Source organism: Musa acuminata, chromosome BXJ1-6 (genome assembly GCF_036884655.1).
Source record: "Musa acuminata AAA Group cultivar baxijiao chromosome BXJ1-6, Cavendish_Baxijiao_AAA, whole genome shotgun sequence".
NCBI classification, from domain to species: Eukaryota; Viridiplantae; Streptophyta; class Magnoliopsida; order Zingiberales; family Musaceae; genus Musa; species Musa acuminata.
Genome location: NC_088332.1, coordinates 43,132,329 through 43,160,127, shown reverse-complemented (window position 1 = coordinate 43,160,127; position 27,799 = coordinate 43,132,329). Strand labels below are relative to the sequence as shown.

Sequence of the window (27,799 nt, the reverse complement as noted above, 5' to 3'; positions counted from 1 at the left end):
ATCACTACTAGAGGTTGTCAGCCTAAACATCTGAATTCATTATGTCCAAACTAAAATTTGTAATGATAAACACACTATTTCCCAACTTTGCAAAGATATATATGCAAAACCCAATCTATAATGAGGATTGGACAGAAAGAAAATTGAACAAAGCACTAGGGATATTATCTTACCAAGTCTTAATTTGCTAATGGTAATATGGAAGAAGATATCAGGGGTCCAACTCAGCAATACAGTTGCAGCATCATGAGGGGAATTTCTTGCTGTGAAAGAGTAACAAACTAGATAAATTAGACCAGTCAAGAACAACTAGGACGCAACCACAAAAAAATTGTCATACTCATGAAAACCACCAAGTATGAATGAAACACATCAAGCTACTGCTGCTAAACACAACCTAATGGATAGTTTACGGTGTCAAAGGACTCCTTACAAATGCACAATGGAAAGACAGGAGATGTTTACAAAACCTGCACAATAACAAACCATTTACAAGTTTGGGACCAAGACAAGGGTGTCCGAGAAAAAAGGATCCATGATGACTGACAATAGGACCATCACATGGAGACCCAATGTACATTATCAATGTTCTGTGCCACGACCAGCAAACCTGACTAGACTGCAGATCCTAAACTCCTATAATGGGTGATCAATTAGCAGAAAATTCAGTGAACAACAAACATTTTCACAAAAGCTACAGTGTTCAGCATGCAAGTTAAACATCTAACCTCTACAGTATGTATGCATGGTAAGGAGGTCATCATGTTATAAGAAAGTTCCATATCTTCTCCTTGACAGACAGACCACTGCCATCATCCTCGTCTTCTAATTCATCGAGCACTTCATTGTACCTATCTTGCTCTTTAAGCTTGTCATTATCCTCGACAATAAGATCACTCGCAGACTGACATGAAAGATCACAAGCAAGGGTGAGAATTGACAAGAAAATAATGCTTAAATCAAATAGCATAACTTCACATAGAACTAGTTATTTATATGATATGTCAACTTCAACACAGCAAACAGATGGTCACATCAAACTTAACAAAAACCTTTGAACAATTAGGAAAACACCATTCATCACGCTCTGCAACTTGATTTATATCAAGAACATTAATCACCAAAATGAACAGAATATGTACTTTGTAGAATAAAATATATTATGAACTTATTTAAGTACACGAAACATGGTGGTGTAGCAACAAAAGAATGTTTATGAACTTATAACTCTTTAGAGGATTCAAGTAATCCAGTCTGCATCTGATTTTACAGAAACAGTGAGATGTTATCATTAAAGCATATACCATCCTTCTAAAGCTTGACCTTAGTTACTCTATATTCATAAAAAAAATATTGTTTATCTTAAATAATAAATTCAATATCATCTTCTTGATTTTATTTTGCATGGCAGATTATAAATTATTCAGAAGCAATGTTAAAACTTCAGATATGGTGGTCAAGCATATCAGATTTCCATAAGAAGAGAACTCATGAACCTTGGAAAGACCCAACTAAAGAAACCAAATACTAAGAACCAAACTTACCACACTAGTCTCCTGGGATGGTTTTCTGGCTATGTGCTCTTTGTCGATTACTTGTTTATCTTTCATAGAAATTTCATTAGCATCTGAACTAGTTGCTGCTCCAACACCAGCAAGTGGAGAATGCTCAAATTTGCAGAAATTTCCATTTTCTACAATGTCAAAATTTGACACCGCCAATTTGTGTTGTGAAGATTCGATTGGTTCTGCATTTGGAACCACCATATTCTCATGTTGCTGATCCTTGAAGGCTACCGCATGCAGCTGTTCACATCCTGAAGTCTGGTTGCGCAATACTGGTTCGCATTCGTCATCTATGTTTGGCTGTTGCTCAGCCAAACTTTCAATAGAAAAAGAACAAAGTGAGAGAATGATAAAAAAACTATTTGTAGCTTAATAACAAATTAGCAAATCTGTTTAACCTATGTCTATGTTTAATCACCAAAAGAGAAAAAGTAAGCAAAAAAGGAAGACATACCCATTAGAACAGTCTCCTTCAACATCAAAATTTCCATTTTGCCGAGGCCTTTTCTGCTGCTTCGGGTTTGGTTCCGAGTCCATATCAGCGTGATCATGGGATAACATGTCATTTGACCTCTTTCTGCGTGATATCCATGAATTGATGCTACTGAAAAGTGTTCTAGATTTCTGTCCAGAATCCTCCAATGCTTGATTAAATTTAATGCTGTTCGCTCCTACCTCGGATGGACTTTGAGCACTTTTAGCAACAGGTCGTGCATCAGAAATCATGTTTTGCTCGTCAAAAGTACACCTTACACACTTGATCTCTTGTCCATTTACTTTCTCTTGCCTATTAGACTTTGTTCTTTTGGGTGTAAAATTATCCATTTCTTGGACACTAACTTCTTTACCATCAGCAAAATTCCCATACCCTTGAAGATCCATCTCTGAAAATCTAAAATCCCTGGATTTGGCTAACATTTTGCTCTCCACATTTTCCTCATGACCAGTGTCAGAATCTTTTTCTGGCGAATGCTTGAACATCGCCTCGGTGCATTTCTTAATCCAGGATTTAGTGACAGATGTTGGGGTTGAGGGATTTGGAGTACCCTGAGGAAGCAACTTCATGGTAGAGACACCATTAGGAGTGGCAATATGCCGATCTGCGCCATTAATGCATTGGCAACTTTTGCCAACAGGAGCATCACATTTATCAGTCTGCGTCACAGACAAAGCCCTATTTTCAGATTCAATCTGCAATTCCTCCAATTTCTTAAGCTGTTGAATTTTTTGATTAATTTCTTCTCGCTCAGCATGCAACAATTCCCTCTGCTTTTGCAGCTTCTCACATTGAAGATCAAGTGCTTCAGTAAATCTCTTTATATCAGCCCACTCTCTTTCCCTCTGTTCACGATCCTGAGCAATCTCCAGCCTCTCAGTGTTAAGCTTCTGCATCTCTGATGCAACATGTTCCAACTGTTTTGCAATCATATCCTTTTGAGAATTTATAAGCTGAAGTTCTTTAACTTTGTCTTTTTCAAATGATTCCTCCTTTTCCCTCAAGTAAGTTTCAATTTCTTCCCGCCTTTCATTGATACTGTTTTCTAATTCATTTCTCTGAATACCAATATCTTTGGTAAAATTTTCTCTCTCTTGCTGCATCTTGGTAAACCAATCTGAATGTTGGCGATCCATTTCGCATATAAATTCCTCTCTCTCACAAGATAAGCGCTCAACATCTCTCTTGAACTGATTATGTAAATTCTCTTTCTCCAGCTTAATGCTATCATGTTCATTTTTGAGATACTGGGCTAAAGTTTTTCTCTCTTCATCAATCCTTTCTGCTTCTTTCTGTAGATCCTCTCTTTTTTCATCAATCATCTCCCACTCAATCTCAAACTTCTCCTTTTCTGCCTTCAGTATATCAGCTTCAGCCACAAGTGCCAATTTCTGAGCTCTGAGACTATCGATTTCCTCTTTAAGTTTATTTTCTAGAAGCAGCAATTCATTCCTCTCTCCTAATGTAATCTCAAACTTCTCTTCTGCAAGAATAATTTCTTTCTTCTCATCTTCGAGGACGGCTTTAGTTTTCTCAAGGTCCACTTTCATTTTGAGAAAGATCTCTCTTTCTTTCTGCATATTTTGAACCTCAATTTCTGCTTCTCTTTTTGTAGAACTTAAATTATGCTCTTTTTCTTCTAGTAGTCTCAATTTGTTAGCCACATCCTCTTGCTTCTTGGCTAACACAGATGATTGAAGTTCAATAGCATGTTCCTTTTCCTGGAGAGAAACTTCTCTTGAACAGAGATCAGCCTCCCTAATCTCACATGCTATTTTTCTGGCCTCCAATTCATTCTTCGACAACAGGTGCCTCTGTTCAATATCAGCTTCTAATTCACTTTTTTTCTTTTCCAAGATACTTTGATGTTCCTCCATGATTCTTTGGATTTCATCCTACAGACAAAACCAGCACAACATATTGAAAGAAATTAATTCATAGGCTTGGGAGATCTATTTACAGTGTGAAAAACAAATTTTAAAAAATCAGCAGAATTTAGAACCAAAAAAGACCTCACATGTTCTCTGCATGCTATCTTTTCCTGTAATATAAGCAACTCACGCTCTCTTTTATCAAGCATAGATTCACGCTTAACAATGACCTGCAACAATGTGCAAATATTAGAATAAACTGTTGAAGAAAAGAAAAGAAAAGGTCATATTTCATTTATATAGAAGAAAGGAGCAGACCTCCTCCCGATTTCTGAGAGCAGCTATTTCTAAATCCAAGTTAGACCTTTCCAACTTAAGAGTTCTGGATTCTTCCTCAATATTAGCTTTTGATTCCTCCAGTTCTTTCTCAATGCGGTTTAACTCTTTTGTTCTTTCAAAAATGTACTCCTCCCTCTGATTTAATAATGTCTGCCCCTCTAGAAACCTCTCTTGCTGTTGGTGAAGAGTTTTCTGGCTCTCATATAAAGCTTGTCTTTGAATGCTGATCTCGTTTTCCTTAGCATCACACCTGTAACATAATCGATTTTTAGGATACAGTAAATAAACAGAATCCTCGTAAAATTTAAATGACTGGATTTAGCATACGTAAAGTTCATCTTGGACCAATGTAATTCAACAATAAATAACAAGATCAGTTGCAGATAGCAATACTCAAGAGTAGAACAACCAACAAGAGCCACTGCTTTGCAAGCATATTCCAGATCCAGATATATTAGAACAGCATGTTGTAAGATGGAGAATTGTCTTAAAGTTCTGACAACAAAATTATTATGGTGCAAAATATGTAGGAGCATAGTTGCTGAACTTCATAATCACCATAATGCCATAGAGCCAAAATATGAAAGATGAATACAGCAAAACCAGATGAAATAGCTTACTGAGACTTAAAAGTAGCAAGACGCCTCCTAAGTTCATCTTCACGAGCTTCAACATCATCTAATGTTCTTATTGCAGTATTGCGTGTTCGGTTAGCTTCTGCTTGCAAAGATTCTGCTGCAAGTAGCTTTTTTTCAGCCTCATCAAGCTTTTCTTGTGCAGCAGTCATCATTGCATGAGCTTCTGCAATCTTGCTTTCATATGCAAGCTTTCTTTCAGCAGACTCGACAAGGTTGTCATGCAAAGCCTTCTCAATCTACATAAGATGATCACATGTTTCAATATTCTTATTATAAAACCATAAAGAACATATGAAATATACAATGGACAGTGATTGAGAGGCTCTGCAATTGAACCAGTTAACCCAAAAAATGAACTGAACCAGATTATATGGTATGCTCTGACTCTTATTTTCTGTATTGCTTGATCATTCTCGTCTGAATGGTCAGAAACCAAACAACTCTCAGTTCAGTTTGGTTCCAGGTCAAAAATCATCCAAATTAAACCAAACCAAATGCTGTATCAAGATATAATAAATGTGAATGGAACTTCTATCATATTAATGTAGTAGATCACATTAAAAAATATTAAAAGAATATTAATATGGTAATATTTAGTCCTTTGAAGTGCCACATATTTTAGGTAAAACAATAATCACATAAAGTAAAATATTTTCAGAATAGTATACATCTTGAAAACTAAAACAAAAAGCTGAACCAAATCAGGTAGGCCTGAGTCAGTACAGATTCTATTTTATGGTTGGGTCATACTTGGTAACAGAGTTTGCAACCCAAAAATGTGTAGTTAACTTTATAAAGTCCCTTGAAACCAAACAATATGAACTGAGCTGCCCACCATAAAAAAAGCTGCCATCTCAAAATATTAGTTGCTTGGTACTCGCCATTTCAATAAACCTAGACTCAAGCACCCTTAATGAAAAAAAAAAAATGGTCTTCCTTTCCAACAGTTAAGAATGCTAGATTCTATGTAAGCACTAGTGGTGCCATTTAACGCAGCAACTTTTATATGAAACCATTTAACAAGAATTGGCTAATTAAAAGCACAAGAGATATGCAGGTAAATAACATAAAAAGATAAGAGCACCAGCATTCACCTGATGACTAATATGCACAGTAAGTTCAAGAGATGTCTCAATACAGGACAAGAAAAGGAAAATTAAAGTTCTAATGTTGACAGTAAGTTTTCTAAGTGATTACAACACAAAATATCAACTGGAACCCAGAAAATATTTAAGATCTAGCATTGGTTTAAGCAGCACCATTCTTGGGTATATCATTGAGGAGATTAAGCAATCCTCTGCATTTTAACCAAGATAAGATATAACAAAAATAAGAATATGCAAGAATCTCAAAGCTTTTAGAATTTCAGCGAAATTATACTGGCAAAAGCTTTAGCATAATCCATTATATTGTGAAGCTCAAAATGCAACTTTTTGGGGATTGGAACATGATTTTTGGCCATAAATTTTTAACTGGAGAGAGTTTTGACAAACCACGAACAAGTTGTTAAACAATTCAAATTGTTAATCCATGTGATGTGCTTGAAGGAGTTCTTTTGAGTATTAATGAGAGACATGGACGGATGACTACTTGTCTTTGTTACAGAAATAAAATGAAGCCAGTAATGGAACAACAAAGAACTATTCCAAGTCATATGGACCATAAACTACTTTATACTTTATGTTCTGTTTCACATGTATATCTTCAAGCAGTATGAGCAACTTCAACACTATCAGTTATGTTTACATGGTTTAAATATTCCATACTTATTCATCATGACATATATACTTACATTTGCAACACACTCTTTCTGAATGCCCAGAAGCTTTTCAAGATTCAGTTCACGTTTTCGTGCTTCAGCTAAAGCAGATGACCGTTTAGCTTCCTCACGCTTATATGCAATCTCAGCAGAGTCCGATGATGCTTTAACTTGTTCATATTTAGAAACCAATTCCTTTCTCTCCAAAATAAGAAGCCCCATGTGGTGTTGATATTCATAGATCTACAATCAAGTTAGCAAATAAAATAATAAAAACAGCACAAATAAACACTTGCTGACAGAGAATTTCAACTTTTTGTTATACATGAAAGGTGCATCTTGTATCGCAATTCATGCACTGCAACAGTTGCATATTCTGAAAGAAAGAAAGATGTCCTAGGTGAATTGATAAAGCATGAACCAAATGACACCTTTAATCCAAGTCAAGAAAACACAAACCGCAACTGGCAACACGCACAAAAACATTTAGTCACATTTCAACTTATTTTGACTGGAAACTTCTAGATGAGGTAAAGAGAAATGAGATGGTATATTCCAAATCTAAGTAATGATTGTTAGCATAGTTCACAAGAGAGTTATCCAGATCAGAATCACTCGTTAATAAAGCCATTGGAATTGACTAAACCAGTTGGATTGTAACAGCAGAATTATGAACTGCAGAGAATAATGAAAGATATTTTAGGAACTTACAAAAAACACTAATTATATCAAACTAACATTAAAAGAAATTAAAACCATTGCTGATAGCACATCCAGAATTTGGGATTAATTTTGGAACAAAACACCTACCTTCTCTACAAAATCAACACTTTTTTTAAGTGGTTTGAGACTACTTTCTACCCTCACCCTTTGTCTCTCTCTATATTTTTCCTCTCTATCTTATATAGTGGTGGGCAGCAAATATTATAATAATAGCATCTCCTACCGTTTTTAATGGTCATCGTCACAGGCTTCATTTTTATCTTCTTCACTTGACTTTTCCTCCTCATCCCTCTGTGTTCTCATTTTCTGAGGCTGTCAAAAATTGGCTAGACTTGATCAAATTGGCCACTCTAGTCAAGAATCAATTTCTACTACAAACCGAGTTATTGGCTAAAACATTAGATTTATTCTGAACATATACCAAGAAAATTCAAACATATCATACCAGAATCAGCCAATATCATGAAAAGTTACTATATACAACTTAATTTTTATCACAAATTTGCCACAGACCAGTCATCTCAGATCAAGAACCCAACAAGCCTAGTCCAACTGAAGGAGAAAACCAATGACATGGGTCTAATTGGTTTTTAGCTTTCAAATAGGCTTTGAGCCAACACTCAGCATGGCCACTGGCACGTACCAGTCTAGCAGTCAACCAATAAGGATGGTACCCAAGATATAAAAATTTCAAAACAAGGGAGAATCAATAATTGTCACAACAGAACTGGATAAGGCAGTTAGTGTCTATACTAGGAAAGAAAGAGCCCAATCTGTTTGAAATATGTGCAAGCAAAAGTTCCTAATAGAAATAATTATTGAAAGGCTGAAATTGTGAAACCGGTTGTTGCTGCTTAAAATTGACAAAGAAATTTGTAACATTTTATTTGATTTATATATTATTCCCAGTATATTGAAGACGAATAACATAAGAACAAAAAGATAAAGAGTCCAGAATCAGACAGTGATAAAAACATGCTGGTCATGAGCCATAAACAACCACTGGATATGACAACATCACAATAATACCTTATGTCACATTATTCCATTGAGGAAAACAACCATCAACTGACACAATGACAAATGTAATCTAAAACACAACTAACGTAGCAACTTCATTAGCCATTCATGAGCATCGTAGCACAAAGTAAAACAATCTAATTCTTATAAAATAAGCAAGGAAATTGTTCTTTTCAAAGAAGACTACAGTACAGACAAGTTCATTTCACGAATCACAGATCTGAAAATCTCCCACTGAACGTCAGCTAGGCTACAAGGGATAGGACAACAGTAGTATTTATATGCATCATGAATAGTTGCACAAGATTAAATATTAAAAAAAGTGAAGAAAATCCAAAAGATGCAGACCAGGGATAAAAGACATCATCCTTCATACTCATAAACAATATAGTACAAGCATGAGTCATGATATTGATGTTCAAACTCCCAGCACATGTAAAAAAATGTTAATACTTTTTGAGCTGCTGATCACAAGGACCTAGATAAAACTTCTTTTTCAATGTACCAGCCCTTTTGTTATGTGATATCTTTGCCTAGCTTCTCATCAGCTGAAAAATGACATCCAGCAATTAATAGTACAGTTGCTGTTAGCTATTTGCTGTCATCCCTAAAAAGGGTAAAACATACATATATGTCCGCTAAAAGGTTATCCACATCTCATAGCATCAAACACCTAGGGCCAACAATTAAACAGTGAATGTAGACTTGTGACCATGCATAAAAAATGGTTCGAGTCCTGAAGAGTCATGAAAGACAAGACAACTGAGGAGAACCATCCCTAAAGGAATTTGAGCATAGCCATTAGGTAGTAACTGATACTCCTAACGGATAGTATGACATATTAGTTTGATAGAATAATTTTCTGCATAGATGACATGACAAACGATAAAAATTGTCATTCCTAAGCTTGAACAGGCATGCAGCACACACGTGAACTTCCAGACTGATCTAGTTGAGTGGAAAACGTGACAAAGATATGGCTTGCAAAGTGAACAATGGAGATCATTCTTGTTCATATTAATAGAAACAGATAATTTAGGGTTTTGCGGTCAAACAATAGATTATATTTCGCTTCCTAAAGTGTAAACCCCCTAAACTCTAACAAAGATTCAGTATGAGAAGTGTTCCCAGCGAGTCCATCTAACGCTATCTCACAGTTGCGATCACGATAATACCAGGGGAAAAACAATCTTGCCAAAAATTACCTCCAAAACCCTATTTGAACAACTGGAACCCTGTACAACACAGGTATCAAAACCTTAGACAAAAAAAGTGTAAGAAAACCCTGAACTATCGATGTCGAAATCATACTTTCCAGGACAAGAAATTTCATCAAGTTCATCAGCGATAAAACCCACAATTTTGCAGTGAACAGCCAATCTTTTTTCAAGATTCTAGTTTAGCACACTAGATCTAGAGACACCTCCTAAACCCCCATCTGAATGCCCAGAAGCCCTCGACATCAAAACAGGTACCTACCCAAAAATCAAGAATCAAGGAAAAAGAATTCCAATGAAAGATAAAGAAAAGCACCTCGGATTCGAGCTTAGTGATGTAGGAAATCAGGGCGGCCTTATCCCTCTTCTTCACACTCTCCTCGTCTAAGCCTGATTCCTTGAGTCTTTTCCAGATCGCGTCGTCCCCAAGCGGTGTCCCCCCGGTCGCGGGCGTCTTGGAGGCATTCACGGCCCGAGAAGCTGGCGTCCCTCCCGGCCGTGGGCTCGTCATCTCGACGGCGGACGGCGATGGGAGCTAAACCCTAGATCCGAGTGACGGAGGAGCCGGACGCGTCGCGAGCGAGAGAAAATGAAAGATCGATTGAGTGGACTCGGGAGGACTCCCCCACCGCTTTTTGCTTTCACCTTTTGGCGTTTTATCATCTCATTTGGGTTCCGTAGAGATGGAAATCGAGTCTTACAGAGAAAGCTTTGTCCGGTCCAACTCGGCCGAGTCGGATCCCTAGCTTTCCATCTTGAGACAGCGGTGCGGTTACCTCCCGGATGACACTAATCCTCGCCTACCTTCCATTGGTTGGTTTCCTCAGTGGGCGCCACATAGAGTCATCGCATGCCTCCAATGATAGAGAAGGTAAGCAAACCGCGCGACGAATCGCAGGTAAGGCCTACAATTATTTTCCAGCTTACTCACCGGCATACCTGCTCGATGGTTGGCTGTATTAACGTTTCCGCTAGCGGGACCCACCGCTCATGTGTTCGTGAGACGGGTATCGTCGATCGGACCGAGTTTGGGTTGGGTCTATACAACCGGGAATGGGATCGAACAACGATGCCAACGTTCGCACGCGAGTCACATTTGAATGCTTTTGAAAGCAAGGCATATTTGTGTTGTGGACCAAATCCAATGCCAGTTGGATTACATGGGCTCCGACGGAAAAGAGTGTGGTTAAATAGCCTCGTGATTCGGGCAACTCAACGATTTAGCTTGATCCAGCGGTGTCCACGACCGTTGTACCATTAGACAGCGCGAGAGGGGTTGCACCTGATGCCTTCATTTCACTACACCGCTCCTACTGCACGGAGAGGTCAAAATAGAAACAAATTTGAAAACCGGATGAGGTGGCGGATGGACGCCAATGGCTTGTCATTGTTTGCTGTCTCGAGGCGAACTTTGGATGCTTCTTTTGACCGTACTATCACGGTCAAAATCACCCAAAATAATAATATTATCCTTCATTTTTCCTAATTTGATATCTTTTGCCTAATAAAACAAAATCATACCCTGATTATTCCCAACTTGAAAGTGAATTTTTTGTGTCCGATGATGTAAAGATTTAGGTTGATCTATCCTTCTATTGTGAACTTATCATGAATGTTCTTATTTTCTCATAAATCTTAATTTTATATTCCTATTTCAATTAATTTCTAAATTCACCAATGTTCCTTTTAACATAAATCTTAATTTTATCTTCTTATTTCAATAAATTTCTAAATTCACGAATGTTCCTTTTTTCATAAACCTTAATTTTATCTTCTTATTTCAATTAATATCTTTTTGAAAATTTTCTGAATCCATTCAGACCAATTCAGGTTCCAGTGGGGCTTCCAATTACTGTGGAGTTGTAGCTGTTCCATGGACCACAAATTCACACTATTATAATGCAAGAACAGATCATAGTAAAGGAATCCCACAAACTTGAGAACACACTGGCATCATTAGATATCCACAGTGAAGTGGAAAGTGAAGCTGTACACCACACTAAAGTGTAAGCAGTGGCTATAATGACAGATTTCCATGACTTTGCCATGAAAGCTTTCTTCTCAACTAGTGCTACTTCCCTTTTCAAAGTTATTAGGACCCCAAAGCTAAAGCTAAAATACTGAGAAGAAATGATTGCTCTAAATAATATAACATGGACCACAAAAGGCATTATATCAGTGCCTAATCGATCCGAACTTAACAATATCAAAATGTGTATCTCATCAAAATGTGTATCTCAAGACTGGTACACATCTCTCAAAATCGATATTGGGCATTTAAAACCTTGATCATGACTAACATGAAAAATATGCATTAGAAGAAGAGCTGGTCCAAGTTTACTTACCATTGAGTCTACCTGAGTTCTATATCATCACATCTGAATTAGCTCTAAGAAGGCATCATAATACCAAACCCTACATACATTCCAGTTCATGCAGCACAGACAGGAACAAACTAAATGTCACTTTATTGGTTACACTGCATGCAGTCTAACAAAGTCTACAGTGACATCATGTAGACGGTGACGTCGTGGCCGTTTCAGTTCTTTTATAAGTTTTAGAGATCATTGGAACTACAATATATAGTAGGATGCTTTCTCCTGATAATAATCATATAGCCAACCTTTGATAAGAATGATTTCTGTATTCCTCTGTTCCACTAACCAGTCAGGATCCTCCTTGGTTGAAGCACGCAAATCGATATGATGCGCCCCTGAGAAACCAATAATCCCTTGTAAAGAGAACTTTCTGACCGGAGAACTAATAGACACAAGCCAGGAAAGAGATTACCTAGCTCGGTTACAAGTGCTATGATACTCTCGGATACGTTCTGCAAAACACTGGAAAGCACAATGAAAGAACAGTCAAGCTCATACACGATAAAAGTATAGACACAACATATAAATTGCAAGGAAAATCCGATGTCAAGTGCTTTACCTGCCACCGCTCCAAGGATCCAATAATCCATTTGAGAAGATGATGTTACTGCCAAATTTCTTCAATGCCGTCTTAATATCCTTTCAAAATGGGGTGGTTGACAGATTGTCATTAAATTTGATCAAAAGTAGCGATTGCTCATTCACTAACAAAATTTCTCGACGTAAAGGTTCATAGCCGTGTAAAATAACTCACAAACAATGCTGAAAATGTTAAGACTAGCATAAATGTCATCATAGGAAGTACATAGCCATGTAGTACCTCCACAAGCTACTCACGTGAATTAGCTAATGGAAAGTCATACAGCCAGCTGAAGCATCGTGAGGAACCACACAATATAAACAATGTTATTAAGCACAAACAAAGCATTTCATATCAAAATTCAGCATCCCAACACCGGAACGGATGCCTTCATTAATCTCAAATTGGTGAAACTATAGTTTGCCTTTCCTAGATTTTACCACAACCATCATGATCTCAGTGAAAGTAGATATGATTCATAGCCATGTTTGGGCAGAAAATCTACTTTTACAACTTATCATCAGATTACAAAATTGACTTACGTGACCCCCAAACTCAGTTGTGATCCATCGAGGCCTTGGTCTGACACCATAATCCTGTAAACACTGATCTTGATATGCAGCATAATCAAAATCATATGCTGGAAACATGCTACTGTCTTGGCTGCTCGACATAGGCATAACCATCTCTGTGCAAGCCTGTTAATAATTAAAAGGAAGACAATTTATACAAAGATCATGGACTTTCATGTAGGACATTAAAACACAATACACTGGAGCACTTATATACCTGCCAGTTCCAACCACTCAAACCATGAGGGTCATCCTCCAAGTCAAAGCAATCGACATTTCCTGTGTAGTTGTAATAGATGCTTACTCCAGCAAAAATGCGTTCCAAGACATTAGTTCCATCAAGATAATTATCAATTTTTCTGCATACCTAGAAAATTGGGAAAAATAAATGAAAACAAAAACGTAAAAGCAATTATAATCAATTATATGCATCACAACCATATATACCACAACCATATGTTGGTCATTCACTTCATGATATTGTTATGCCCCTATATGCTTCCCTTCAAGGATCAGCAAATTGGGCAGACAAAAACATGGCCCATCCGGAACGTATCGGTCTGCCTGTGGAGAACATGAACCACCTGGTACCTAACGGACTGCCAGTGGATTGGAATACGGATCGTTTGGTTTAGGACTGTCCACTTATGAAAGAGAATTTAGTGCCCATGCATGGAGTGGGTGGTAAGCCCCTTCTTTCCAATTGTATTTAGTTTTTTACCCTATAAAAGGAACCCCTGAAACACCCTTTGTCCCACTCGGCCCATGCCCCTCTATCTTCTCTCTCATGATTCCCCTTCGGCAGCAATCCTATACCATTATTAAGAAAAGAATCCAGAACTTGTTAACAATCAAATTACAGATTATTGTGTCAACTAACCTCCTTTATTGGGTTTGCAGGCAATGGCATCATAAAGTCAGAAGGGTATGGGTAGTCCACCATAGCAAGATAGCTGTAGGCAGAACTCAACCAGTCTGAAAGTTCCTCAGTATTGTTGAGGTTCCTGTGACTCATTAATCCACAAAACCATCATGCAAGCTAGAAGGGAATAGACACCATAGAGAGAGAACAGCAAGCCAGCCTCTTCTTGGTGTGAATCTTTTAAAAAAATTATATCACGGAGAACTCATCTTACTGGCACAAGCGAAAATCTCTGCTGAGTTTGAGCAGACCATCATTATCCTCCCCTTGAGTTTCGAGTACCTTCCAAGACTCCTTTATAGCTTCAAAGCAGCTCAAACTTTCACGCTGAAATCAGTTAAAAGCTAAGATCACACGACTAAGCATGTTAACAACATGTAACTATGTATGTATGCATCCAATTAAAATTTGATATGCTGACTTTAAAATCGTTGGAGACGAGATCATAGAATGTATCGGGTGGAACGATGTCTTCAAACTGAAGAATGGGGGCAGAGGAAGCAAGTGCACCTATGGCAATATGCGGGTACTTCAGCCTCATCCAAGCAGCCAACACTGTATCAGCAGCAGTAAACCAAACGTGGAAACTAAATTCTCATAAAACGTCAAGAGAAAACTATTACAAACTCTAACCCTTTTGACAGGTAGCTAAGAAATCATTTCAATAAAAAACGAAGAAAAATAGACTTACTTCCCCCATAGGAACCACCAAATAAGACCACTGGGCTTTCTTCTGATGACAAATTACGTTTCAGGTCGGTAAGCAATGCTGAAAAGTCGGCAAGTGCTTGCTCAGTTGTAAGGTAAGACAGAGACTCAGCATTCTTGTATGCTTTTTCTTTACTGCCATAGGGCATTGACTTCCCATAGTACCGGTGCTGTCAAATACAAAGAAAACCAAGAATATTAGATTATCTGAAACTTGAGGTTATTTTGACAAATGCAACCATGAGTTGAACCATCATTTAAGTGCAACACAGGTGAAGCAGCTGGTTGAACAAATTTAAATGGTGCTCCCTTAAACAATCGTCCTTCAAAAAGAAAGGAGAAATATTAGAAGAGGAGAGGTACATTGTTCTAGTATCAAAATATAGGACATCTAAGAAATATGCATATCCATGAGAATCGTAAAACTCCGCTATCTCGTGAGTACTCCATCTTTGGAGTACAATCCACATAGTTTCCGGTTCACATTGTTAATATATAGTATCAGACAGATCTTGGGCCAAACTTGATGGAATTTGCATATGATGAGTGAGAGATCGAAGCATCTTCAATCCGATTGACAAAATTATGATTTAAAAGCAAGCTCCTCTAACAGAACAATCAACAACGGACATTGAGATTAAACATGAGCTAAATACAAGATTGTGGCAAGCTAAGTCAAATACGAGGAATCAATAGATTGATCAACCCATGCATATGAAGCCTAAACATACATATGATAATTTGTTTTTGATTGAAAAGCCATAGCAAAAATATTTAGTTTCTTGGATGATAAGTCGTGCACGTCAACTTTATAGATTGTTACTTGTCCAAGTTGTATGAGGTTTATGCATAGATCATCATCAAATTGTGAAGATTTAATGACTGACCAAGTTGATGGCCAAGTCTATAACTATTGAGGGCAAAATTCATGCAGAAAAAAGCAATTGACGCAAGCCATTTTTAGCTTTATTGGCAATAGGATTCCTAAAATGATTAGACCAAGCCTGAAATGTAAGAGATCATGATGATCATGATCATGGGATTCCTGGCCAAAAAGTAAATAAATAAAAGGCTCACAGAATTCCATCAATTTAAAGGTTTAAAAAAAAGGTTGAATCTCCTCTCCTTTCTCGATCGATATGATATTTCGAAGGCAGCCTGTCCCTTCCTTGGTACCCTTAGCCCATTCCAAGCAATTAAAAAGAACTACAGGATCTTATACGGAGGCACTCAAAGATTCGCTCAACGTGTCGGGATATGTGGTCCAAACATATTTATAAAACATGATATGGAGCCCAAGTCATTGGTATATGTCTCATATATATCCACCTTTGATCGAATACATAAATACATAACCAAACCACTTATAGTCTTAATCCTTCAGTGAGCAAGACAAGGAATATCCTAAAGATTATCAAGCCACAAGGAGGTATTCACCAATAACTCAATTGTGGATGAGGTTGCGTCATGCGTGAAAGACGTGCCTTACATGTTCAGACCTAGTAATTAGTATTTGTACTTTCCATATAAACTTAATTCAATTAGTACCCAAAAGGTGTTCTTTTAGGTTTTTGGAAATACTAACAATTGGTAAACGATCTTCACATACCAAAATAATCGACTTCGAACGGGATCATATCAAGATCAAATTGCGACACGTCATGTGTGAAAGACATGCATTACATGTTCGGACTTACTACTGCACTTTCTATATATATCTTGTCCAATTAGTATCCAAAAGTTGTTCTTTTAGGGTTAACAATCGGTAACGATCCTTACGTACCAAAATAATCGACTTCGAAGGGGATCATATCGAGATCAAATTGTGCGACAAGGAACAGGGAAACGGGTGAGTGCGAGTAGGGGTAGCAGTGGTGACCTCGGCGAAGACGACGAGGGCGGAGAAGCGGGGGGCGATGTCCCAGACGAAGCCGGTGTTAGCAGCGAACCACTCGATGTCGCCCTCGTTGCCGCAGTAGAAGAAGATGGGGCCAGCGGGGCGGGCCCACGCGCCGGTGTTTGCGATGAGGTAGCGCTGGTCGAAGGGCGGGAGGTCGGCGAAGCTGAAGTGGTCCAGCGACTGCCGGAAGTAGCGTTCCTCGTACTGGTACGCCCGCGCGCGGTTGCCGGGCCGCGCGAACCGCTCCAGCAACCGCGGCCTCCCCCTCTGCGCCCGACAACAGGGGAAGACGAAGAAGAAGCAAAGAGAGACGAGGACGAGAGTGGTGGCGAACCTCCTCATTCCGAAGAAGAAGAAGAAGAAGAAGGGACCGAGGATAAAAATCTCTCCTTTATGAAGGCTGTACCATAGTGTGGATGCGATGAATCCCTCTCTCTCTCTTCATCCAATCTTATATATCTTCTTCATAAATCCGTCCTTTATGCAATTTATTTGATCTGATTTTACTCGGATATTATTTACTATCATTAGACACTTAGAGCGACATTAATTCCCATTAGTGGTAAGCATCTTACAAATATTTTAAGTATTTTGTATCTTTATATATATATATATATATATATATATATATATATATATATATATATATATATATATAATATTGATAAATATAATTAATATTTAGTGATATATTAAAATTAATAAGAGCCGACAAATTAAGGGATGTGGGCTGAGTCTATTTAGGCCCATTTAGAGCCCATTAATCATATGTCGTAGTTGACCCAATAATAATCTCTATTAGGGAAGTTGGACCTTTTGCTTAACATAAACAGACCTGAAGGCTCCATTGACCTTTGCCTGATACAAAATCTTATGATCATGATTAGGATGGATTTTTTAAATAATTAATTATTCATTGATCTTCCACAATAATATAAACAATTATGTGGGCTTCATACAATGACTCAGTATGGATATGTCTATAATATTGTCTAGTGTCCCATTTTTAATGTATATTTTTTGAGCATTCAAATGCATATATGGATGCATTAAGAAGAAATAAGATTAAAAATTGATTGACTGTTTATCAGAATGATCTTTTGATATATATATATATATATAATGATAAAGTTAGGAGATTGTTTTATGTAAAAGAATAAGAGTCTTGAGTATGAGTCCTATTATAAGTTAGGGTTTAGAAGCCCTATAAATAATCATGTATTTCTTTTATTTTATAAACTGGATCTTTTCTGTAGCCAGTAACTTGGAGGAAGGAACCCCTATAGAGTTCCAAGGAGGTCGATTCCCTAAAGAGATCAATCTCAAGCTTAGAATCTACGAGGTTTCTAATAAAATCGAAGTCAATAAATTATTTTCTTCTTTCGATGGTAATAATGCACCACTAATTACTAATTTATTGGAGGAATACAAAGCATAAATCCGAATCTTGCAGGCATTTTGCTTTCGGAATTGCATCATGCCTTCGAGACAAGGATTTGACTTGAAATTTTTCCCACAAAAAAGGAAGGTTTGATTGACTTCAGCTCTCCCTTATTAAAACATTCTCCACTCCCTGTTTGGATATGTATTTTGGAGCATTATTCTTGTGCACATCTATTCCATTGGTTAGGAATTGATCGATTCGGAATCATGGAATCATCGGTCAATTTCAGTTTTTGGTTTCGATCGATTCGATTTGGAAGATCAGAGCTCTCTTATGTCATAAATTTGCATTGATTCGAGTCGAGAATATTAAGGCAATGAGGCATATTTGTGGATCTCGAAACAAATTAAGGTAGATCAATAATCTTTTTCATATGATATTAGAGTAGTATAAGAGAAACTACTTTTGTTAGTTATCTTCAACTATCCACTAAAAGTTTAATATTTCTCTGAGAAAGTATTCAAAATAAATCAAATAGTTGCTGTTTCATGATAAATATATAGAAATTCATATCTCACTTGAAGATAAAATCACATTTTGTTATATTATATTATATAACTAAATATAATTAGATAAGATATATTATATATATTAGGATCCCTCGTGATGTTAATGAGAGAGATTTTCTTAATTATTTATCATACACTTTTTTGCTCTCGTCTATAAATATATAATAACTCTCAGAGACTTAATTGGATACGTGACGTTAATCATCGAGAGATTATAGATTTTTCTCATATCTTTTTATCCATAGTAATTTTGTGAAGAATAAGAAAAGAGAAGAATGTGTGTTAGTTCTCATTATAAATCGAAATCGTTGTAGATCCGATGATGATATATAACATTGAAAAGATATACATCATATATTTGATTTTTTTATTTTTTGACATTAAAATATTTTATATAACATTAACATATTATATTTTTATGTTTATAAATTAATATAAATCTTTTTTAAATAACAAAAAGAGATATTATAATTTTTCTCATAATTTTTTTGTCATCAATTCTGTGAAGAATAAGGAAAGAGAAGAATGTGAGTATAGTTCTCCTTATAAATCGAAATCATTGTGTATCCAACGATGATGTATTTATAGATCAGATAAAGATTTTTTAAATAATATTGAAAAAATATGCATCATATATTTGATTTTATTTTTTGATATTAAAATATTTTATACAATAATAACATAATATTATAGTTTTTATGCTCACAGATTAATATAAAACTTTTTTTTTTAAATAACAAAAAGAGAGTTAAAATGAGAAACAAGAGACTAAAAGAAGGACAATAGCTTCAAGCCGAAGAATCAAAGATGCAGTACAGCGGATCAGCGGTGGGCACCATTAATCTCCCTCCCAAGGAAGAAGATGATGATGATGTCGATGGAGCCTCCACTAGCCTTTAATATCGAGTTGTTTGACTCATTCCGACCTCGAAACACTAGCTTTTCCTCGTTGGTTAACAAGTTTATTATCTAATCATGCCTCTACTTATTGGTTGATGGAGTGTGTCAAAGTCAACCTGCATCAATCACCACTTACCTAAAAACATAGACCGACAATCTTATCACACTAAACACACAAATTAATCTTTACAGTCTCCATTAAAGAGCCAACTACCCTCGAGTGATAAATTAGCCGCTAATTGTTCATATCGTACGAAGATTTTTTTTTATAATAAATTAATATATCATATCGTATTTCTTTTGGTTCAACGAGCGAATTGTTCATGATCCGTATATATGTCTCGTACGTACGTAACGTAGACAATGAAATTATTTTATGAAAAATAAAAAAAAATAAAAAAAAAATTATTACGATATTTTAGTCCCTTTGTATATGCGCTAAGTTAGTTAGATTTATCATAGTGTGTAACGTATGAAATCTCTTTTTTGAGTAGATGGAGAGATGCTTAATTCCCAAACAAAACAGCTGCTTGTCCTCTTGACTTCCTCCTCTACTTTCTTTCTTGGGAACATGATGTTATTGGATGAAAGAGAAGACTCGATCAAGCTGTGTGATGGTTGAATTACCTAACAACCACCACTCAAAATATGAGCACAAGATAGGTGGAGACTTAAGATATTTTTGTGGGTGACACGTCCATTAATCTCCAACCCACTTCCGTAGCTGCTGGTGATTGTTCTTGAATGGTAGGCATGAAAGGCATATCTTTCATGAGGTAAGGGTTTTGATGTGATGAGTTGATTGGTGGCAATGCACAAAGTCGAAAGTGAGTAGAGGAGCCAATAGAGAAGTGAGAGACAGTGGATGAATACATGAGAGAGAGAGAGAGAGAGAGAGAGAGAGAGAGAGAGAGGTGGGTGCAAAACTTGAATGCATGAACGGCATTCGTGATTCCTACTCTCCGATTCGCCAACCTATGTCAGCCTGTGTGTCATCTCCCCTGCAGACTTCTCTCGATAACACCCCCTCTCCCATCCATCATCGCAACACATCATGCATTCGTTCCTGTGCTCCCATCCTGCTGTCTCGCGGAAGGAAACTCTTATGGACACGAGCGATAGAGACGATGTGCGAGTCGCTGGCCTTTCTCTTCGGTTGAATTATGATGGCAGAGGTGATCTTTCGGGAGGTGATCATCATCCCCGGCCAAGCGCCGGATTCAAGCTGGAGAGATCTTCTTCGACTGCCACGTCCGTCGAGCCCTATCTCACTCTTGGCCTCCCTGGTGATGGGTGGGGATCAGCGAAAGCTCAGGCCGAGGAAGACAAGGCTTGCTCCGCGAGTAGGGTCGTCGGCCGGCCATCGTCTCCTCATAGCATGGTGTCTTCCTTCTCCGGTGGTCATCTCTCTAGGATTAAGAGGGAGAGAGATGCGAGGGTCAGTGATGAGGAGGAAGACGGCGGTGCAGCCAGGAAGAAGCTCAGGCTCACCAAGGAGCAGTCTGCCCTCTTGGAAGACAGGTTCAGAGAGCATAGCAGTCTCGATCCGGTTTGTGTTACCCCAAGAAATCTGATCCATGGATCAAAATAGATTCTTCGATCGTGATTCTGATCCAGTTTCTGTGTGATTTCTTTGCGATGATCAGAAGCAAAAGCAAGCTCTGGCCGGGCAACTGAGCCTTCGTCCTCGGCAAGTAGAAGTATGGTTCCAGAACAGGAGAGCGAGGTCAGTGCCTCACCGTCGACATGCAGCATCATGCAAACCCTATACGCACCAACATGACCGCATCTTTGCTGCAGGACTAAGCTGAAGAAAACCGAGGTCGAGTACGAGCGCCTCAGGAAGTGCTGCGAGACGCTGAGAGACGAGAACAGGCGGCTACAGAAGGAGTTGCAGGAGCTGAAGTCGTTCAAGCTTCTGAGGCCACGATACATGCAGCTCCCAGCGACGGCGGTCGCCGGCTTCACGATGTGTCCGTCCTGCAGCACCGTGGCCGCGGCCAGCGACAGCGACGAGAGTGGATCTCTTGTGGTGGCACCCAAGCCTCGCTTGTTCAACCCCTTCGCCCACTCGGCATCACTCTGAGCCGAGATATTGTCTTCACCCACAGGCATAACCCTTCCCTCCTTCCTCGAAGAAACCAAAACAGGCCACGACTCGCTAGATTTCTCATGTTAGCTTTTACACAGATTACAGTGTTGTGATTAGTTCATGTACACAGATATTGATGATGAAGATTGCCCCAAGTTTATCTACTTGTTTTGAGATCGAAACAATCATCATTAGATGATTCCGTTTCTCCCCAAGTTCATCTACCTTTATCTTGAAACATTCAGATCATACGGGACTGAATCCTATAGCTTTTCATCGGTTGTTCTGAAAGAAAACCATTCATTCCTTTGAAGAGAGTGACAGAGCAGGAAAGAGAGGAAGAAGAAGAACATCCACATACGAGCTCTACGATTATACATATATACTGTGCTCCACCATCAGATATATACATATAGATGTCGAGAGGAAGAAGAAGAGGCAGAACAGATGTTGAGAGATTGAAGCAGTGAGTTCACATAGTTTGACTTGGACAATCTTTTCAGCATCAAAATCGTGATGTCTCATAAATGCATGAGTGGCGCAACCTTTACTAAATGCTTGCTGAATCTACCTTGAGGAGTACACCGACGGCATGAATCCATGAAGTGGTTGGCCGCCCGTAAGTTAATGACTTTGTCTGTTCTAACCATCCCGAGGTAGACGATTCCATCCGCATTGGATTCCTTTTCTCTCTGATTTCTGTTCTGTTCTGTTCTGTTCTTTCCTTCATGCATCCTTGTGTTTGGTCTGCTTGCAAGTCCGTACACTAATAGTTTAAGCTCCTCACTTTTCTCCGGTCATTCCATCTTCTCAACCAGATGGTATCCATCGACCTGATGATGTAGAAACATGACACGCAGCTCGGCAGGAGCTCATCATCCGAAGAAGAAGACCAAACGAGAGACAGACTACTTTTCTCGAGGTTAAAAAGGGTAGCCGACAACACGTGTGTGCAATCCTCGTTTCTTAGGAATGGGAGGTGGCCGTGGCTTCACCGGAGGCAGAGAAAGTCCTCCAATAATTAAGAGAAAGAAAGGAAAAGGAAGAGAGGAAAGCGTCTGGGACAAGAAAGGAATGACAATGATTAATGTGAAATGGAAACAGAATGAGCACAAGAAGGCCATTTGGAGGGGATTGGCGATGAGTCCAACAAGAGAGAGAGAGAGAGAGAGAGAGAGTCAGTCCAACTTTCATACAGAATCTTAGGCAATCAACTCCTTTATCTGTCTCCTTTCACCAACATGATGTTGGATTCTCCCTGGACTTTTTTTTTCTTCCTTGTTATAAATATCTCATATGATTGAGAGAGGTATAGGTCAATAATTCTCAGGGTTTTGGGGTACCCATACACCTTATGTTAGATTTTATGTGATGAAAAAAAAAAATTTATCGTATCGATCGATATCGATGCGTCTTAGCGAAAAAGAGGGATAAAATAAAATAATTTATCGGTCACATTATCGAAGAAAGATTTATGATAGATACATCTCGGAATGATTATGTTGGAAAGTAAAATTTAATGTTGAAGGATAATGAACCTAATTCTTCTGTGAAAACTTTTGTGGCTTTCCGAAGGGTATAGTATGAGCAATGTAGCTTTTGTGAACATCACATGAGAATGATTTGCATATGTTGGATGAGAAAAAGGAGATGGCAATCACATATCCCTTGCCAATCAAGCATAATTGTGTACTGGAGGAAGTTTCTTTGAAGCTTCTCTACATCAAAAAGCAGGGCCTGGAACTTATCCTACCTTTGATTGCATCATCCACCATCCCATGCACTTTGTGTGCCATCTTCAGGTTTCTTTCACATAGCATGTTGTTGTCTTTGGAATAATTATTCATGCACCTGTCTGGCCTTGCAATGTCTCCCTCTCTGTCATCCATGATTTCTCCCTGCCAAAGAATCCCAGGTCACATCTCCCTCTTCTTGACTCAGGGAAGCACTTGTCACAACATTGTGTCTACCCAAACACAGCAGCAGAGCTGTCTGATGCCCATTGTTCATCCACAAAAACAGGACATGATATGGCACACTCTGTCTGAGCAATGTGATGGGTGCTCAATTCCTGTAGCTGAGCACCCCAGAAAGAAAGGAATCAGATAAATATGACAGCAAAATAATCCAAAGAAAAGATGGAAGAAACAGAACAGAAAAAGAAAAAGGAATATAAACTGCAGGGCCACAATCCAGAGATGAACAAAAGGATGGTGGACGAATGTTATTGGCTAACAAGATTTGCTTTTATTTTTGCTTGAGGAAAACCAAGACAAATTAGCTATCCTTGTCTGCTGACCAGAGATAATGATTCTTCTGCACCTGATTCAGGCCTTCCACCAGATATTGAAGTGACCATAATTACCATCAGAGATGTCTTTTTCTGTTTTTGTTGCTGTGCAAGCTTGTAGCAATGTGTTGTTATATCATCAAAGGAATATAACACAAACTTGCATGAAGAACATATGATGTATGCTTTGAAAAGATTACATTGCTAACTTGAGGTTTCAGTTGAGGCTGATAACAACAGGATTGATCATTGCTAGCTGACAAGGGCTGAGGCTCAGCTTCCATGTTCACTGAACACCCACAATCTTATTCCTAAAATGTGATGCAGACAATAAATGTGAGGAAATGCAAGAAAGATGATTTTGTGTTAATAATCTAGAAATACAGTGATGGTAGAATGACTTGTCCCAAGTACTGTAGCTATTTTCTTTGGAAGAAGCCATCTCAAGCCCACAAATCTTCTCATCACAGCATCTGAGGTTGATCCAATGCCTGGGACACATCATTGTAGCTGTTCTTGGATGCAAACACCAAGTGAATCTTGGGGTGGAGCCACAATCTTCTGTATAGGGCATGTCTTGCTATTGTTATTGTAGAAATTAGGTAATCATTTTCAATAAAAATAATTGGACAAATTATCCCAAAAAAAAAATCCCTCTTTTCTCTTTTTTTTTTCCTCCCATAAAGTGTTTCCTGTTTCGAAAGAGTACTAATTCAATAATTTTTTTTAATATTATTATAAAATTAATTATGAGCTTGAAAATTCATATTCAATTAACATAATTAAAGAAATTAGTATATGCTAGTTGATTAAATATAGGGAAGGAGGATTTACCCAAAAGAAGACAAAAATATAAACAAACTCACCCCATGGAGTAGTAGGCCCAAAGCTCAATCCAAATGGATGGATAGATCCACCTCCAGCCCAGACAAGAGGTATCTGCAAGAAGACAATGCCAAGAAAACTTAAATATAACAAAATATTCTGTCTAATGGTCCATATCTGCTCACATTTCTGTTGACAGTCAAGGAGACTCCATTCACCTGCCCTTCAATTCATGGTGTTTATGGGCTCAAGGGACAAATCTGCATCCAGAAGAAAGAAAATACCTGTAGGAAGGAGAAGACATGGTTTGTTTATTTTCTGGTGTACTGTTGAATTCAAACACAGCAATTTATCTGTCTGTTTTCTGTGATTTTGTCAATTGAAAGTTCAATAAATCTGAAGGAAAAAAAAGGTCTTATCTTGAATGCTTTGAGCTGCTGAAAAATTATATGGACTTGTGAATGCAGAAACTAAATGATAACATTACCAGTTGTCCTTTCTGAAGCTTCATGTATGAGAAGCATTCCTTGCATCGATGTGTCAACACTGACAAAGATCACTGCTTGACAGTCCCTTCCACCACAGAAATGAAAGGTCATCATCATAACTGTTCAGTGATTGAAGCCTCCATGTATCTGTTTTCTCATTTCTCTGGCATAATTCACAACAAAGTGCTCTGTTGAAATCAAGTTGCCTCTTTGGATTTTGCAGTAGCCACCTGAAAAATGCACTTGGTGACTCATTTGTTTGATTGCAGTTGATTGTTCACTGACCTTGTGGTGAAGAACAAGTTATCACCTCGATCAGGTTCAGACAAACAAGCTGAATGATCATAGTGTCAGAAATTGACATGTGAGGCAGGTATGATGAATGCTCATCAGTGTGATGAATGATCACAGTATTTTTTTGATGGATTTGCATGATGTGAAGCAGCACAAGGTGCTTTAAATCCACTTCAGCAAAGTTGTAGTATTGGAGAAATATTATGGATGAGGTTTAGGCATTTAAGAGCTTTGACAACATTTAGACATTCAACTTGGAGTTTCTGCTGGAGGATCCACTGTAACAGAGTGCTCAATATCCTATCACATCAACACAGGATGGATGTGGTGAAATGGAAGGAATTATGGCCACTGGCTCTCTTCAGGAGTCAGAAGGTCCAATGATGTCCTGTTGAAGTACAGAAGAAAAGGCAAATCATGGACCATCTCACATGATGGATGGTCTTCAACATTCATAATGCCATATCATGGAGATGTGGGGCATTGCTGCTGCATCTTTCTGATATAAGTTGTGACCTATGGAAGTGGGGAATATATACAGATGTGGTGTGTAAGATTGCAAGAAGATTCTGTCAAGTGATTGGCTGAGATTACTCTTGTGCAACCATCAGTAATCAATCCATGGTGAATGGCTGGATGCATCCCCATCTTTTTCTCTCTGTTAAAATGCTAACCAAACCAATGTTTGAAGTGTTCATTCAGATGGGTTACCTTTGAATTTGGAATGGGTCACATCAGATTGGCTTCATGTTAATATGTGCATCATTGCTGGAGTTGGCTTGCATGCTAAATGGGGATTAGCTGATGCTGTAAGATAGTCTGCTTGTTTGCTTCTATCTATCTATCTAGCAAAACAACTAATGATAAGCATTAGATTCAGGAAGAAATATAAGACCTAATATGTTTATAGATCTGCCAGCCCTAAACTTGTCTCGAGTGCAGTAGCCTGAAGCTATGTTGTTGGTGAATCAACATCAGTTGTCACTGGCACCGCCATTGGTGTTTCTGGCCATTAACAAATACCTATACCCAAGTGGATTTATGGAGAGTGATGACTCTGCCTTCCTGACTATTTTGTCTTAGTAGTGTAGGAGATTAGACAGAGATCTAAGCTGTGCACACATGTCTACGTTCAGGTCTGCAGCAGATCACTGTGAATGGCAGCTCATGATGGAGATTCGGGAACATGTGGGCCTGTGGTTTGCCCTCCGTACCATGCAGCTGCGGGGAGCCCTCCACGTTCCCGATCCAGTCCTGTGCCTCTCTCTCTCTCTCTCTCTCTCTCTCTCTCTCTCTCTCTCTCTCTCGATCTATCTTTCCCTCCCCCACAACCATTTATTGAATTGGATGACTATGATCATGAATGCAACAGGAAGGGACTGGCATTTGATGTAATCGTTAGGTTTGGATAGGTCTGCAGGTCTTTGATAGCGTGGGTGAGACTTCACACTACTTGCCGAAGGGTCAGAGGGAAGAGGGCATGGATTCCAAGCAAAGCTGGTCGGAAGGAGGCCCATGTCATGAACACAAGCGCGCAAGCAAAGCATGTTTCCTGCACACGAAATAATGATGAAGGTGGGAGACCAAACCTCGCCCGGCAGCATGGTGCAGGTGGTGGCATGCACGGAAGATGAAGCTTGCTTTGGGTTTGTGCATGTTGGGAACCTGACTCCATCTTTTCCTGCGCCTTTGGTCAGAACATGGTGCCCCCCTCCCAATCCCCCCCCCCCACCTTTTGCTTTGGCCATATCATACCTGCCAACGTGAAGGGAAGGGCAAGCACACATGAGAAAAGGATAAGCAAACAATGGAGGGAAGAAAGGTGAGTGGGATTCTCCTCACCAACTGTGGAGCAGAACAAAGGAGACCAGAAAAGGCTTCGGGGGATGATGGTAGGGCAGAGGGGCACGTATGTTTAGGGCAGACTCAGCTTTGGGTTAGATGGATAGGGAAAGGGAAAAAAAGGAGAAGAAGAAGAAGAAGAAGAAGGGTGTGCCCACAAGTCAAGGTGCTTCAAATTACTCCTGTAAGGAGGAGGAGGAGGAGGAGGAGGAGCTCAAGCACACATGTCCTCTTCTTCTCCTCCTCCTTTTCTCAAGGTTCTCTAGGTGGTCACAGTTTCATCCAAAGGGCGACGTGAAATCTCATCTTAATTGGGTTGATGGACGCAATAATGCAGCCATGGAATCACAACCATGCAATGCATATCTATCAACCTATCTCTCTGCACTTTTATCTGCTCCACCCCCCTCCCCCTACCCTTTTCCAT

The 27,799-nt window shown here is 38.6% G+C and overlaps 3 protein-coding genes and 1 long non-coding RNA gene across 12 annotated transcripts; 1 reads left to right on the top strand and 3 right to left on the bottom strand.

The window, feature by feature from the left end:
- Positions 1 to 35: 35 nt before the first annotated feature.
- On the bottom strand, positions 36 to 10,411 carry LOC103989600 (nuclear matrix constituent protein 1b). 2 transcript variants are annotated; one of them, XM_009408487.3, is made up of 9 exons: positions 9,945 to 10,293; positions 6,702 to 6,911; positions 4,892 to 5,145; positions 4,251 to 4,521; positions 4,079 to 4,162; positions 2,020 to 3,956; positions 1,545 to 1,881; positions 729 to 904; positions 36 to 263 (listed from the first exon to the last, which is right to left on the bottom strand). In XM_009408487.3, exons 1-8 carry the CDS (start codon positions 10,137 to 10,139, stop codon positions 761 to 763), a joined length of 3,432 nt encoding a protein of 1,143 aa, XP_009406762.2. In that variant the 5' UTR covers positions 10,140 to 10,293; the 3' UTR covers positions 36 to 263; positions 729 to 760. The 2 variants fall into 2 exon arrangements, with proteins under 2 accessions (XP_009406762.2, XP_009406761.2); XM_009408486.3 differs by lacking the exon at positions 36 to 263 and having other exon boundaries at positions 360 to 904; positions 9,945 to 10,411.
- A 1,664-nt stretch (positions 10,412 to 12,075) lies between these two features.
- Positions 12,076 to 17,126, bottom strand: LOC135677148 (uncharacterized). 2 transcript variants are annotated; one of them, XM_065189103.1, is made up of 10 exons: positions 16,668 to 17,126; positions 14,772 to 14,958; positions 14,502 to 14,635; positions 14,295 to 14,407; positions 14,039 to 14,168; positions 13,376 to 13,525; positions 13,129 to 13,284; positions 12,566 to 12,645; positions 12,419 to 12,468; positions 12,076 to 12,341 (listed from the first exon to the last, which is right to left on the bottom strand). In XM_065189103.1, the coding sequence occupies exons 1-10, from the start codon at positions 17,028 to 17,030 to the stop codon at positions 12,202 to 12,204; spliced, it is 1,503 nt and encodes a 500-aa protein (XP_065045175.1). In that variant the 5' UTR covers positions 17,031 to 17,126; the 3' UTR covers positions 12,076 to 12,201. The 2 variants fall into 2 exon arrangements, with proteins under 2 accessions (XP_065045175.1, XP_065045176.1); XM_065189104.1 differs by having other exon boundaries at positions 14,039 to 14,162.
- A 3,214-nt stretch (positions 17,127 to 20,340) lies between these two features.
- LOC103989598 (homeobox-leucine zipper protein HAT22) lies at positions 20,341 to 21,797 on the top strand. Its single transcript, XM_009408482.3, has 3 exons — positions 20,341 to 21,090; positions 21,188 to 21,267; positions 21,342 to 21,797. The coding sequence occupies exons 1-3, from the start codon at positions 20,596 to 20,598 to the stop codon at positions 21,625 to 21,627; spliced, it is 861 nt and encodes a 286-aa protein (XP_009406757.2). The 5' UTR covers positions 20,341 to 20,595; the 3' UTR covers positions 21,628 to 21,797.
- Positions 21,798 to 23,230: 1,433 nt separating this feature from the next.
- Positions 23,231 to 27,780, bottom strand: LOC135677147 (uncharacterized). Of its 7 annotated transcripts, none has more exons than XR_010514554.1 (7): positions 27,373 to 27,780; positions 27,120 to 27,285; positions 25,236 to 25,466; positions 24,967 to 25,032; positions 24,790 to 24,862; positions 23,604 to 24,484; positions 23,231 to 23,531 (listed from the first exon to the last, which is right to left on the bottom strand). It is a non-coding gene; the product is annotated as an uncharacterized LOC135677147 (long non-coding RNA). The 7 variants fall into 7 exon arrangements; XR_010514551.1 differs by having other exon boundaries at positions 23,231 to 23,710; positions 23,933 to 24,484; XR_010514555.1 differs by having other exon boundaries at positions 23,231 to 24,234; positions 24,325 to 24,484.
- Positions 27,781 to 27,799: the final 19 nt, after the last annotated feature.

What these genes read in the sequence shown, in the direction of transcription:
- LOC103989600 (XM_009408486.3), bottom strand. Translation starts at nt 10,139, where the DNA reads ATGACGAGCCCACGGCCGGGAGGGACGCCAGCTTCTCGGGCCGTGAAT. An exon ending in CTTGCTACTTTTAAGTCTCA is followed by an intron (nt 4,522 to 4,891) that starts GTAAGCTATTTC and finishes ATTATGTTACAG; the next exon opens with GTGTGATGCTAAGGAAAACG. An exon ending in CTCTCAGAAATCGGGAGGAG is followed by an intron (nt 4,163 to 4,250) that starts GTCTGCTCCTTT and finishes ACATTGTTGCAG; the next exon opens with GTCATTGTTAAGCGTGAATC.
- LOC135677148 (XM_065189103.1), bottom strand. Translation starts at nt 17,030, where the DNA reads ATGAGGAGGTTCGCCACCACTCTCGTCCTCGTCTCTCTTTGCTTCTTC. An exon ending in CCCTCGTCGTCTTCGCCGAG is followed by an intron (nt 14,959 to 16,667) that starts GTCACCACTGCT and finishes TGTATTTGACAG; the next exon opens with CACCGGTACTATGGGAAGTC. An exon ending in CAACTGAGTTTGGGGGTCAC is followed by an intron (nt 12,646 to 13,128) that starts GTAAGTCAATTT and finishes CCATTTTGAAAG; the next exon opens with GATATTAAGACGGCATTGAA.
- LOC103989598 (XM_009408482.3), top strand. Translation starts at nt 20,596, where the DNA reads ATGCATTCGTTCCTGTGCTCCCATCCTGCTGTCTCGCGGAAGGAAACT. An exon ending in AGCATAGCAGTCTCGATCCG is followed by an intron (nt 21,091 to 21,187) that starts GTTTGTGTTACC and finishes TGCGATGATCAG; the next exon opens with AAGCAAAAGCAAGCTCTGGC. An exon ending in TTCCAGAACAGGAGAGCGAG is followed by an intron (nt 21,268 to 21,341) that starts GTCAGTGCCTCA and finishes TCTTTGCTGCAG; the next exon opens with GACTAAGCTGAAGAAAACCG.